The sequence below is a fragment of the Ascoidea rubescens genome (genome assembly GCF_001661345.1).
Source record: "Ascoidea rubescens DSM 1968 unplaced genomic scaffold ASCRUscaffold_5, whole genome shotgun sequence".
Classification (NCBI taxonomy): Eukaryota; Fungi; Ascomycota; class Saccharomycetes; order Ascoideales; family Ascoideaceae; genus Ascoidea; species Ascoidea rubescens.
Genome location: NW_017962917.1, coordinates 707000 through 721147, shown reverse-complemented (window position 1 = coordinate 721147; position 14148 = coordinate 707000). Strand labels below are relative to the sequence as shown.

The window sequence follows — 14148 nt, the reverse complement described above, 5'->3', positions numbered from 1 at the left end:
TTTTTGTTTAATTATTTATTTAATTTCTACACGGAAAGTCATTATATATCCATTATCTTTCAGGAATTTATGATTCAACAATACATTCTCTAAAAACAATTTAATTTGAATGTTCTATAATTTCATATAATTTCTCCATCCACATTTTTCTCTAAAATTACAGTATTTACAATATTTTTCAACTTTTCTCATGTCCTTTCCAATCCAGTTTAAATCAGGATTTCGTTTTCCCAATATTAGTTCCATATTACTTTCAATAACTTTATCAAGTTCATCCTTTGGAAGCTTATTAAAATTAACGTGGAGAAAAGATTGCCCAAATTCTTTATTTGAATAATACTCGATTTTTAACTCATCAGAAAGAAATTTTTTGAAGATCCCTAATACTTGACTAAGCCTATATGCAAGGTATCTTAAGGTTAATGGACTTTTCCAATCTATTAATAAATCATTCATTTTTTCATCTTCTCCCTTAAAAATTGGAAATATTGTCGAAGAAGAGTTTTCTTGTCTCAGTGTTTCTTTAGTATCAGTTTCAATTTTGATTTCCGGTTTTTTTTGATTTAATGTTATATTACCACCAAAGTCTTCAAATCCAATTTTTTTTCCTTTAGATAATCTGACCATATCGGAAAAGTACTCGGGAAACTCCTTTAAATATATAAACATATATTCCTTTGACAAGGGTTCATCAACATCTAGATTTCTTTTCTGGAGACTTTTTATTATACTCCAGTAACTATTTTCAACGTCATCAGATAAAATTTCCAAAAAGCTTCGATAGATTTGAATTTGCAATTTTGAACCATCAATCACATTCTGATGATCAGGTTTCCTTTTTATTCCTCTTGTTTTTACATCGCTAACAATAATTCTAAAATTTTCTTTTAGAAATGCATCTTGTACACTGTCTTCAGAAAATTTTTCAATGAAGTCATTTAAATCATTAGAGTATTTATTTAAGTCGAGTGATTCATTGAAACCTTGTAGATATTTTGTATTTGTTTCAAAGTCCATCCGCTTTGCTATTTCTTTGTGGTTGGTTTTTGTTAAAATTAAGTGATCTATAATTCCTGAAATCAACAAATCATTATTTTCATTCTCACTATCATTCCTACTTTCAGGTTTATGACTACCAACAATTTTTAAAGTGTTTGTATTTATAAAGCCATGTATTTGATTTTCTCTGGATTCTCCTATGAAGAAAAGATCTTTGAATTTTATGGTATTTGAGAAAAGTTGATAACCCATTATATCAACGTTTTTTCTCAACGGCAATTGTGAACCTATAGTGTATCTTTCAACAAAGTTATTCAACAATTCAGCTTTGTCAGGATAAATAGAATTTTCTAAAATTGAATGTATTTTTTGTCCTTGAAACATGGCTTTTGACTTTTCTGGAGCATTTTTATTATATATTTCATATATGTATTTAAACTCACAAAAGGTATTTGTTAGAATTTTTGTAACAGATAGTCTTGGAACAAACTTATTTTTCATTGAAAAATTGAATAAGTAAGAATCATAATTTTTTTGAAAACTGTTCAAGTCTTTGTAATTGTATATGGTTTTCTTTTGTTGTGATAATTGGTTAATTTTTTCTTGATCGTCAAATTCATCTATTCGACTTGAAAAGGGTTTTTCATTATTATAAAAATCATAAGGATTTAACAAATTCGAAGGAAAAATTTTGAGAGGTAAATAGCCTGTTTTATCAATTTGTAATATTTGATAAAAATTATCCACTTGTAAATCAGATGCATTATCATTTGTAAAATCTTGAGTGATATTTTTTTCAATTGAACATAAGTATTTTTCAATTAAAGACTTTGCTTCTTCAAGGTTCTCTCTTCTTTCCAAATCCGAATTATCTTTTTTTTTAATCTTTACATTTTTGTCTAGAAGTGAAAAATGTTGCCTTGACTCTATTTTAGAAAAAATGGAATTATCAACTTCAGGAAACTTTGAATTATTATCAAAAGTTTCGAATAGAATATTTGGTGGAGGGGCGTTCAAAACGTCAATTGGAGTAGGGGAAAGAGTATCATTTGTATCCAAAGTACCAGAAGTTTCAATTTCAGTTTCCATCGAATCACTCAAGTTAGTAGAATTATCAAAATCTATTGACTTATCCAAATTAACTGAATTGTTTAGCTCATCTAAGTTACTTTGTAAGTCATCTTGCAAGTCATGTAGCTTATCAACTGTGTTAAAATTATTTGAGTCGCCCAAGGTGTGCAAATGATCTGGATGCTCCAAAATATTCAAATGATTCAGTTGATCCAAGTTGGTGAGACAGTTTGACTTATCTACTAGACCAATATTTTTTGTTTCATTCAAGTTTTGAAAAGTCAACCAATTGGTTTTATTAGGAATTTTTAATCTCAACACTTTTTGGGAAATATTTCTCTTGTTAGAATTCAAAAAAGCTGATAAAAAGTTGTTTTTGAAATTTTGAAAGTTTTTAAGTGAGCAGATCATCTTAGCATATTCATGATTTCTAATCTTTGAAAACAGTCAATATCTAGTCCAGAAGACATTCTTCTTAATATTAGTTTCTAAACCAGAGATTTTATGATTTATCAGTTTTTGAAGAAAAGTTTGGAAAAAAAGACCCGTTTGTGCTGGTATGCATTATATATTGTTTGAAAAAGTATAAACAAATAATAGCAAAATCCCTGTTTGCTTACATTAAAACGGAACTGGCCAATCACAGTCTACAAGAACGTAATATGAAATCTGTTAAAGATAAGACTTCCAAGAGTAAAAAAATTAAAATTTGAATAAACCATTTAAAAGTAGCAAGAGAAGTACAAAAAAGAAAGCCCTACCGCAAAATACCATCATATATATTAATAAATAAAAATACAAAAGAAAACAGCCAAAAGTAATTAATATTAAACAAAAAAAAAAGCCATTAAAACATTTAACTTAAAAAAAAAAGAAAAAAATTCCCTTTTAATTAACGATTTAGATACCCATTCTATTTTTTCTTAAACTTTCCCATTAATGAGCTCCATCTTCTATGTCCAGTGGTTGATGATTGCTTTTTTTGCATTGGTGGTTTAGGATTATAGGCATTTTCATCGAAAACCATACCACAAGGACCTCTTGGGGCCTTTAGTGAATGGAGTTCATGTCCTTCGGTTGATTTTTGTTTAATTAATTTAAAAGTCAAAGACTTTGACTTTGACTTTCCCTTTACAGCAGACTTCTTGGAAAAAATGTATTCTTTATCATCAAGAGTTGAAGTATTTTCAGGAGAATAAGTCATTAGGGGCGAGTTTGTATTTGGATTCAAATTTAGTTTATTATTTCTATTACTATCAATTGAAAAATGATTATTTTTGTGATTATGAATATAGCTATGGGATTGATTTATAGGTTCATCTAATGGATCTATTGGCAAATTTGATTTATTTTTTTTCTGTTGAACCTGATTACTTTTATAATTGATTTTATAAGGATTTAAGTTGAAGGATACATTGTCTTTAAGTAGTTTGTTCTTTGGAGAATGATCGTAGAGATTATTTGATAGAATTGATGAAGGAGTTGGAAAAGTTGGAGAAGTTGACATTGAATCAGGAGAAGTTGATAAGGAAGTTGAATCATTAAAAAAAACGGATTGAGATTGAGATTGAGATTGATTATCGGAATTTTTAATTTGAGAAGTGATAAAATGGGAGTTGTTATCATTTTGGAAATCAGTTATAAAGGAGTTGTAAATATTTTCTCGTAGTAATTGTAGAACCGAATTTTTAGCTTGAACTAAAAAGATTGGGGAATGATAAAGAACATCGGGGTCGTTGTGTTCATTTATGATATTTTTATAGACTTCATTTGGTAAATTGATTTGTTTTGGGGAATTATTTAAAACGTATTCGCTCATTAGGTTGTTCCATATTTCATTAAGTTCATCTTTGAATAAATTGAGAGTATCAGGATCTTTAATCTTTTCGATATTGTTGTTATTATTATTAGTGTTAATTAGAGAAAGATTATTTGAAAAAGAGTTTAGTTTTGAATAAGAATTGTCTCTTAAATTAAGTAGCGTTGAGGTTATTGAATTTTCAGAGTTTCTATTATCATTGAAGGGGTTAAAAGAGGAGCTTTGTCTTCTTTTGTTTAGATTGAATTTTATTGAAGAGATACTGCTTCTTTTATTGTTGTTATTAATTTTGCATTTGAGGATTGAGTATCTTCTTTCAGTGAATATAAAATTCCATATTTTTTGATAATTATAAATTTGGATTAGAAAGGCTAAATTTTCTTCACAATGAGAGAGGTTAATATTTTGTTTGAACTTATTTGTGATATGGATTAGTTTATTGATTTTAACTTTTTCTATATTATTTGGAAGATTTGAAGAGCTGGAAGCTGTGGAAATAGGATTGTTGATTTTGATTGGAGATAATGGGTCATCATTATCATTGTTGTTGTTATCGTTGTTGTTGTTGTTTTTGTTGTTATTATTACTATTATTATTATTGAAGTTTAATTTAAAATGAGAAATTGAGGAAAATTCATTTATGATTAGACTTTTGATTTCATTTATAATTGAAATATTGGTGTTATTTATATTAGTATTAATTTTTTTATTTAATCTTATATCATCTTTCAAGATATTTAAATCTATAAAGGAAAAATCATTGTCATAGTTGATTTTGGACAAGTCATTATCAGAGAAACCATCCAAGATGTAGCAACAGTTTATTAATTCTTCTAAAGTTGGAATATAATTTTGTGAATTTTCACTAAAATTATTAAAATTATTAAAATTATTAAAATTATTGGAATTATTGGAATTATTGGAATTATTGAAATTGTTAAAGTTATTGGAATTGTAATTTATGTTATATGATGATAAATTTATTGGGGTTGAGTTAGATTTATTAAAATTTTGATTATTCTTTATGTTTTTGACATTTTTTATATTATTGAAATTATTATAATTGTTAACATTACTGATGTTATTAGGTATAGCATTACAATTATTATAATTGTAATTGTTGTAAGAGAGACTCATTTAGTGGGCAAAATAAATATGGTTTTACCTGGAATTGGAATGTTCTAAACAGACCAAAAAGCTGAAAATAGTAAGGAAAAGGGGAGATTTGAGAAACAAAGAGAGAAAAGAATTGGAATTTTAAGAGATTGGGGGAAAATAAGAAAACCAAGTGGAAAACCAAGAAAAGAACAATAAATCCAAAGAAAATAAGCAAACGAAGAAATGAAACGATCTTAAGAAGAGACAGAAGAAAAGAAAGAGAAATCAACGCTCTTATATAGCTCTGTCTCGCAAACAATAAAAGATGATCTCTTTAATAATATTATTAAAGTTAAAAAAATAGTTTCAATCAAGTGTTTTAAAAAATAATCGAAAAATAGATCAATAGTAAATACTGATCTTAAGATGGAATTTGCACCACCAAATGCAGAGAAGGAAGTAAAACACCAGGAAGATGACTTGAGATGGCACCAGTTCTTCGGGCGCCTGAGAACCTGCTGTAGAGTGCAAAAAGGGGCGAGAAGCAGCAGCAGCAGAACGGAAGAAGTAGCAGCAACAGCAGAGACAGCAGAAAGAGAAGAAAGAGAAGAAAAGGAAGGAACACTTTAACAGCCTCCCTCAAAGCTCAGAAAAGCTCAGAATCAAAAAAGTCTTCTCTCAGTTCGAACAATGCTCCCTGAAGTTTCTTTTGTTCCGGCGAAGCTTTTCGGCAGAGAAACTGCTCTTTTCGCGCTGCAGCCCCGCGTCGGCCACGCTCCGGCTCGTTCTGCACACAATAGACGCAGATATTTCGCGCGTTGCAATGCCATCGCTGCTAACCGCCGAAGACCCCGGCTGTTCCCACGAGAGACCGTATTGTTCTAGAAGCCTGAGCATCCTTCTAGAAACCTCGTGCCAGGGTTGTGCTGTCTCTGGTGGTTTTGGTGCTTCTGCTACTGGAAAGAAGAGCTTTCTGGAGCACCGGCAGCAAGGACAAGAGCCGATGGTGCCAGCAGAGTTTGTGGTTGTTGGGGAGTTGCTTACTCGAGCTGCGGTTGTCCCAGGGACAGTGAATTTCAGCTCTGTGATGTTTATTGTTTTCTCAAGGAAAGAAGACATTGTTTTCTTCATCGATTTGTGCTTTGAGTCAGCTCGCAGTTCATTTCGATTGGTGTTGAAGCACGTCGTTTTCAAACCTGCATTTTCACCTTTCTAGGCCAGATAAGTGAATTTCAGGTTTTTCGGTTTGTATTCAACAATTTCATTGTAATTTCATCACACCCAACATAGTTTGTCTAATGATAATGTCCCCCAGGAGGTATTTCGGGGAGGTGTCCATCTAGCCAGATATTTAAAGCCCCATTCTCATTTGCACTTTATTGGCTTTTCCTAACTTTTCCTAGTTTTTTTTTCATTTTTTCTTGATTTTCCTTCCAACTTTTTTCAACCTGTAAATTTGTTCAATTGTTCAGGTCACCTATGATTATATTGGCAAAATGTTTTTGTTAAAACCAGAAAGAATAACCTATTTGCAGGGTATTTTTAGTGTTCAATCATCTCGCCTCTATTGTTATTGAAACTAAAACAAATTTATTTCTAATTAAAATGGAAAAAAAATTGACAATAAGTAAATAAGTAAAGTAAATAAACACTAAAACTAAAAAACCCATTTCTATAGTCAAACAAATAAAAACAGTCAAAGAATAATAGTAAAAGTAGAATAAGATTAAGGGTAAAAATAAAAACAAACAAACACAAAATTTCTATTCAAGTATCAGTTCAATCTCTTTCTAATGGTTCAACGTCCCAAATCATCTCAGCATATTCTTCAATACATCTGTCACTACTGAAGAATCCCATATTTGCAACACTGATGATAGACTTTTGAATCCAATCATCACGATCTTTATAAGCCTCGTCGATTAATTCTTGAGCTTGTAAATAACTATCAAAATCATCTGAGACTAAATAATAATCTTTATGGTATCTGACTGAATCTAATAATGGTTTATATTCATCACCTTCACCAAATTTACCTGATTCAATTGCTTCAAACACCTGTTTAAGTGATTCAGGTAATTCCAAGTGAGGGGCATATCTATGAGCATGACGAATGTCTTCAACATTTTCAGCTAAATTACCAAATAAGAAGATATTATCTTCACCGATTTCTCTAGTGATTTCAACGTTAGCACCATCAACGGTACCGATAATTAAACCACCATTAAGAACGAATTTCATATTTGAAGTACCAGAGGCTTCAGTACCAGCGGTTGAGATATGTTCTGAAATATCAGAAGCAGGGATAATAATTTGAGCTTTTGAAACATTATAGTCAGGAACAAAGATACATTTCAAGTATCCTTCAGCATCTGCATCATTATTAACTAACTCACCAACAGCGTTAATTAATTTAATGATTAATTTAGCCATGTAGTAACCTGGAGCAGATTTACCACCAAAGACATAGACCTTTGGTTGAACCAATGATTTTCTTTCTTTTGGTGATAGTGATTTGATCCAAAGATATCTGTGAATGACACCAAAGATATTCAATTGCTGTCTTTTATATTCATGAATTCTCTTGACCTGAATATCAAATAAATACTCAGTTGGATTAATTTCAATACCAGTTAATTTTTTGATCAATTTAGTTAATCTGAATTTGTTATTCAACTTGACTATATCCCATTTGTGTTTGAAATCCTTATCGTCAAGATAGTTTTCTAAATTTTTCAACAAGTTCAAATTAAGCAAATATTCATAACCACCTAATTTTGAGGCAATCAATTCGGCTAATTCTGGGTTAGCTTCTCTTAACCATCTTCTTGGAGTAACACCATTGGTAACATTTGTGAACTTTTTATCGCCGTAAACCTTGACGAAATCCTTGAAAATGGTTGTTTTGATTAATTCAGAGTGTAATTCAGCTACACCGTTAACTCTGTGAGAACCAATAATAGCCAAGTTAGCCATTCTGACTTGTTTTGGGTAGTATTCCTCGATGACAGAGACACTTGATAACAAATTTTCCAATTCTTTTTGTGAATAAGTTGATTGGAATTTCTTTTCAACTTGTTGCAAAAAGAAAAAGTTGATAGTGTAGATGATTTCCAAGTGTCTTGGTAATAATCTTTCAAATAATGGGATAGGCCATTTTTCTAAAGCTTCTTGCATGACTGTGTGATTTGTGTAACCAAATGTTTTAACAACAATTTCCCAGGCATCATCCCAAGAAAAACCTTCTAAATCAATGAAGATCCTTTGTAATTCAACGATAGCTAGAGTTGGATGGGTGTCATTTAATTGGATAGCAACTTGAAGAGGGAATTCAGACCATGGTCTTTTTGTTTTCTTGAATCTTCTGACGATATCATGAAGGGATGCAGCAACCCAGAAGTATTGTTGTTTCAATCTTAGTTCTTTACCTTGATCAAAATTGTCGTTTGGATACAAGACAGCGGTAATTGATTCGGCTCTTTGTTGCAAACGAACAGAGTTTTGGTAATCACCAGAATTAAATTTTGAGAAATCAAATTCAGTAGTTGGCTTTGCAGACCATAATCTTAGGTTATTAACATTTTTAGTGCTGTAACCAGGGATGGGGAAATCATAAGCAACAGCGATAACTCTTTCGCCACCTTTCCAAATTTTTTTGGTTTCATTGGTTTGGGGATTAAACTCTTCTTCAACAAAACCATAGAAGTCGACAGGAATTTGAATCTCGTGTCTTGGGATTTCCCATGGGTTTGAAAAAGTCAACCAGTAATCAGGAGTTTCAACTTGATAACCATCAATAATTCTTTGAGCAAAGATACCATATTGGTATCTCAAACCATAACCCCAAGAGGGATATTTACCAGTTGATAAAGAATCGAGAAAACAAGCTGCCAATCTTCCTAAACCACCATTACCTAGAGCGGCATCAGGTTCTTGTTCCAAGATGTCTTCTAAATTGAAACCCAATTCAGAGAGAGAGTCTTTAACCAAGTCTTTAACGCCAGCGTTTAGCATTGCATTGTCCATTGCTCTGCCCATGAGAAATTCCAAGGACAAATAGTAGATTCTTTTTGGGTCCTTCAAGGTTTGGAATTGTTGTGTTTCATTCCATTCTACAATCAACTTATCACGAACAGTATTGGAAGCAGCTTGATAAGCAGCCAAATCATCACAATTGTACATTGATCTAGCCAAAGTTGTTTCGATGTGGTGAACGAAATCTCTTTCGAAATCAGATTTCTCAGAAAATTCCTTTACAGCAAATTTTTTCCATAGGGATCTGGAGGACAAGGGGATTTGAGCTTCAATTGATTTGATTTCGTTGAGAGAAAACCCAGTTAATCTTCTCTTATGGCGATAAGTGGGAGCAGGGAGCTCGTTTGAAGTAATCTGATAATCACTCATTCTGAGCTAAAAGAACAGGTGGGAGAAGAAAAAAGGTTAGATAGAATAGTGGAACCACACACAAAGAAGTAGGGAAAAGGAGGAAAAGCAAAGCAAAAACAATATATGGAATAGCAAGAAGCAATTGATATAGTCAGTCTCTTGGATAACGGCAGGAGAAAAAAAGCGATCGATTGTGAGGCGAGAAAGAAGGAATATATAAGTGGTTAAGTGGTTGCAGAGAATAAGGACGACCAGAGACAGAAAGAGACAATCCCAGCGAAAGACGTCGTCTGCTGCAGCGACGGGCGTCAACAAAGGCCCAGGGTCCGCGCCGCACCCACCCGCCGTGGGTCACGGGGCCCACGGGCAGGGCCTGGAGAGCCTGGAGGGCCTAGAGGAGCTATCTATAGTGCTAGGTGGTGTTTTGAGGTGCTATAAAATATAAAATCTCAAAATGTAGAATTTATTGCCAACTCTATCGCAAAGTGCATCGATATGTCACTCTCAAATAAACCTATCTATATGGAGAACATGTAAATTAGGTTTTCTTAGGATTTGAAGGGTCATGACTTACTATTTGGCATTTCTTTGGAAGATCTTTCAAACCTCAGGAGTATTTGATTAGACCCTTACCCTTATCGTCTTTGTTATTGTCATATTCAATCTTCTTCATATTCTCTGGTTTTTCAGGCTTTTCGGCAGCTTTCTCACCGGATGTGCTTTTCAATACGCCGAACCAGCTTGGAGTATTTCTTAACTTCTCGATTCTTTCAATTCGATTATCTCTTAAATCAAGAACCTCGATTTTGGATACTCTTGAAATATAAATCTAATCTTTTTAATTTTGGAAATATTCCATAGATATTTAATCCTGGAGTGTAGTGTATACTTAAATTTAATGTTATTAAGTTAGCAAGTTTTGGAAATTTTATAATTGAATTTTGCTTTGTTATACTCAACACCATTGAGTCTAGTTTTGGTAGTTTTTCTAATCCTTTTATTGAATCAACATTTCCGGCTTTTAAATGAATAACCCGTAAGTGTTTGAGTATACCTATATGAGTGATATCGAAAATTGTCGATTGCACCAAGATTCAAGTCATTTAGTGATGGAAACTGCTGTAGATTGTGGTTTGTAGATAGCTTATTAGATGATAACTCAAGTTTTAATAGGTTAGGAAGTGTATTTGAATTTCCAATTTCTCTAGTATTATTTCCAGATAATGACAATGTTTCCAAATTATTCAAACTGATATTTGAAAAAAAAGCAAATATTTGTTTGATAAATTGAGATTCTTCAAACAGACTCACTGCTTTAAATCAATCAAATCGGTCAACATTGATAAATCAGTTAGCATTCCTAGTTGATTATGAAATAGATCAAGACTGTTCAAATTAACTAAAACTGGTAATTATTTAATTGCCCAAATATTTTGATGAGACATATTTAAACATTTCACATTTGATAATATAGAGCTATCAAATGGGGTTGGAATATTTCTTTTCTTCAATAGATTTTTTGAAGAGTTGGAATTTATTGGTTTAATTCGATCAAAACTGAATAGTGTGTAGTAGTTGTTATCATTTTTGTATATTTTTTTCATAAAAGCCTTGTCAGTTTGCCATTTGTTTGGATCAAATATAAATTCTCACTTATACGCATTCAAAGTATTTGTGATATCAAACTCAGAAAGTGAAAATTTTTTTGTAATTGTTGTTTCAAAAAATGCTAACACAAACAATTGCTTTAAAGAATAAAACATTGTGGGAAGCATGTATTTGTTTCCATCTAGTGCACTGGATAAAATTCTAAGGTTTGCAACAAAACATTTTGTAAAATGACCTAATTGATTTTTGAATAACGAAACATCTTTAATTTGTAAAATTAAGTGCGGTTTTAACGTCAACGGTTTCAAAATTTTCTTGACTGATAAGTATTCAGGTTTTATATCTTGGTCAATCACTTCAACTGTATCGAATAATACACCATACGCTTTTTTTCTTAGCGATTCACTGTTTGATAATATGAATAGAGCAACTTTATCAATTGATATATCATTTAATATACGCTGGAAAACAAAATCTGGTAGTTTGTTAAACAGTGTGTAAACATATTCCGAGTTTTCGTTCAAAAAAGTTAGCAACTGCATTTTTATAGCTTGTATTTGACTTATTCTTGTACTGCAACTAACTCAGAGTAATCACACTTGACCAAATATTCCTCTATTCATATCAAAAACATTGGAAATTGTTTCTTGCTTTATACATAAAAAGCAATCAATCTGCAATAACATGTATTTCTACTCATCCTAACCTCAACATGCATCCTCTACCAAATTACTCTATCCGGTACCAACTTTGCTTTCGCCACCTTATTCACACAAGTTTCTTGGGTTTGTTGCATTCTCCAATAGTATCACCTATCAATAGAAATCAGATCTAATTTATCATAATAACGTCTAGTTTGCTTTTCACCTGTCTTTATCAGCGTCATCTTGTTTTTTTCAATCCACTTGTATAAATATATTGTTTTATTGATTGTTTACGGACGTTCCTCCCTTGATTCCATATAATTATGAACTCTTGTTCCAGTTTCTCAACCTTTTCTAAAAAAATTTTGATTGTTAAAAAAGTTGTCATTATTGAATCAAAATTTATATCTAATTGGGTAAATAGCCCACTTGTAATTGAATTAAAATAATATGATTCAATATAATTACGCATCAAAAAATTAAAATCGTTACTCAAAATTTCACTTAAAAAAAATATCCAATGTTTTACTTCAATTAAAAATCTCAAATAAACACTTTTAGTCTTTGATCAATGGATTAATTGATTATCAGAATTAAGATTAATTGAAAATTTAATTTAATGAATATTTTCCAAGTTTGAAATATTCTTTAATTTCAATCTATTGTTTTGTAATGAATCAGTCTTAGTTGAAATTTTTTTATAAGTTTTATTATATCTTGATACGAATGTGTTTGAATGGTCTTCAAAACTAATGGATGGCAACTTCCTTCAATACAATAGTTTGTGTATATTCTATTTAGGTCCTTGAAAGATTCCACTTCTCGCTGACTGTTGTCCCAGTCAGGCAAATAGATTGGATGAAATACTTTATTTTTGAATTAATCCAACTTGCCCAAAAGTACAATATCTCAGGAATTATGACAAATGGAAGTTCGAAATTTCAAGAGAAATATCCAACCGGAAGACACTTCAGACCGGATCTAATAGAAATTCATTGGTGTATCAATTAGGAATACCGACTTACGTGCACGAGACCCTTTAAAAGTGACCGGATATCCAAACAGACTTTAACTTGCAAGTATTATTGGAGTATAACCAATGATGGAACTATTGTTTTTGTTCCATCAAACTGTTGTTTAATCCACCGATATTTAGATGCTTTGGTTTTTCTTGCTAGTTACTTGCCAATTGTCCGTATAACCATGGGCAGTGTATCTGATTACCTTAATCAACATCATTTGAGCTCCAAGCAAAAGAAGAGAAGGAGCACAACTCGGTTCTCAGCATTAAGATCATCAACAACAATTATCGACGAGAACGATTTCACGTCATTATCAAACAATTTCCAGCAGTCCAAAGGCAACAAGAATAGCAGACAAAACAACAATCAAGTCATTGGTAACGGTGAACACAGAATTGCAAAGAAGAAACATTTATGGAAGAGAATCGGGACAAACGAAGTGATATGCTATAAAGATAACAATAAAATCAGCAAACCTGTGGTTTCATCCGATGAGTCAAGCATTATTAACAACAATAAAGACACCGGCAGCGATAGCAGAGGAGATTCCAATGGAGATAGGAAAAGGTTGAACACGATTTGCAACGATAATAATAATTGCAACAATAAAGAGGATGACTCAGCAATCATAAGTTCCAAAACAAAAAAGAAGCAAGGGGATGTTTCTGAAAATGGTGATTTGGATAACGTTGAACAAAATACGAATAATAAAAGCCAAAAAGTCAGAAACAAGACGCGTGAGCAGAAAAAGAGAGCTATGCTATTGTCGTCTGATGACCCACTCACTAGGTTTAAACAGGAAGCAAAGGAGACCAAGTATCTGACCATACAAATTAGCACGCGACCAAGTCCACCAAATCGGTTTGGCATTGTTCCAGGCTGGAGATGGGATGGTGTTGATAGATCAAATGGGTTTGAGCTGAGGGTTTTGGGTGGAAATGGGTGAAATAAATCAGGATAAGATAAAGAAACGGCAGCTTTTGTCTGCTTTTATTAACAAAATAATAATGAACTTTAGATAATTTATTAATTTTGCCCATCGATATTTTTTGCAGGTTTATTTTGAATTTCGAGTTCTAGATCTTGTGTATCAGCAAAACCGGAAGGTTAAAATTGAATCCCAAATAATTGTAACGGTGTTTGTGGAAACAGAAAATTTTTTATTAGATATTACATTTGAAGTCATTAAGATTTAATATTTCAAAGAATATGGCTTACCGGCGAAGTTTGTGTTAATCCGATCTATATAATTAATAATTCCACTTGTTTTCAAATCGGCTATTCAATTGTCTAAATTACTGAATAAAATAATATCATTCTATGCCATTTTATATTCTTCACCACATTATATCATATTATTATTAAATTATAATTTTACTGCAAATTCTTTTTAAAATATTGATTCTAAATTTCAATAAAAATTTTATTAAATAACTAGCTCTCTCAGTTAATTAATTTAATAGCAATATGTATCTGTGTCATAATACAATTAATCTAAGCT

The 14148-nt window shown here is 31.6% G+C and overlaps 6 protein-coding genes across 6 annotated transcripts; 2 read left to right on the top strand and 4 right to left on the bottom strand.

Annotated features, from left to right (window-relative positions):
• Positions 1 to 8: 8 nt before the first annotated feature.
• Positions 9 to 2517, bottom strand: EXO5 (Exo5p). Its single transcript, XM_020193127.1, has one exon. The coding sequence runs from the start codon at positions 2479 to 2481 to the stop codon at positions 115 to 117; it is 2367 nt and encodes a 788-aa protein (XP_020047900.1). The 5' UTR covers positions 2482 to 2517; the 3' UTR covers positions 9 to 114.
• A 466-nt stretch (positions 2518 to 2983) lies between these two features.
• Positions 2984 to 5026, bottom strand: ASCRUDRAFT_7802 (uncharacterized protein; the record flags this gene model as incomplete). The annotated part of the gene is made up of 1 exon (XM_020194104.1): positions 2984 to 5026. The coding sequence occupies one exon, from the start codon at positions 5024 to 5026 to the stop codon at positions 2984 to 2986; it is 2043 nt and encodes a 680-aa protein (XP_020047899.1).
• A 193-nt stretch (positions 5027 to 5219) lies between these two features.
• ASCRUDRAFT_75583 (uncharacterized protein) lies at positions 5220 to 5739 on the top strand. The gene has a single exon (XM_020193126.1). It carries the CDS (start codon positions 5414 to 5416, stop codon positions 5615 to 5617), a length of 204 nt encoding a protein of 67 aa, XP_020047898.1. The 5' UTR covers positions 5220 to 5413; the 3' UTR covers positions 5618 to 5739.
• A 1027-nt stretch (positions 5740 to 6766) lies between these two features.
• Positions 6767 to 9391, bottom strand: GPH1 (glycogen phosphorylase; the record flags this gene model as incomplete). The annotated part of the gene is made up of 1 exon (XM_020190515.1): positions 6767 to 9391. One exon carries the CDS (start codon positions 9389 to 9391, stop codon positions 6767 to 6769), a length of 2625 nt encoding a protein of 874 aa, XP_020047897.1.
• Positions 9392 to 9980: 589 nt separating this feature from the next.
• Positions 9981 to 11523, bottom strand: ASCRUDRAFT_7800 (uncharacterized protein; the record flags this gene model as incomplete). Its single annotated transcript, XM_020194097.1, has 5 exons — positions 9981 to 10188; positions 10428 to 10622; positions 10685 to 10759; positions 10817 to 10930; positions 11033 to 11523. The coding sequence occupies 5 exons, from the start codon at positions 11521 to 11523 to the stop codon at positions 9981 to 9983; spliced, it is 1083 nt and encodes a 360-aa protein (XP_020047896.1).
• A 1305-nt stretch (positions 11524 to 12828) lies between these two features.
• BUD13 (Bud13p) lies at positions 12829 to 13593 on the top strand (the record flags this gene model as incomplete). The annotated part of the gene is made up of 1 exon (XM_020194517.1): positions 12829 to 13593. One exon carries the CDS (start codon positions 12829 to 12831, stop codon positions 13591 to 13593), a length of 765 nt encoding a protein of 254 aa, XP_020047895.1.
• Between the last annotated feature and the right edge of the window lie 555 nt (positions 13594 to 14148).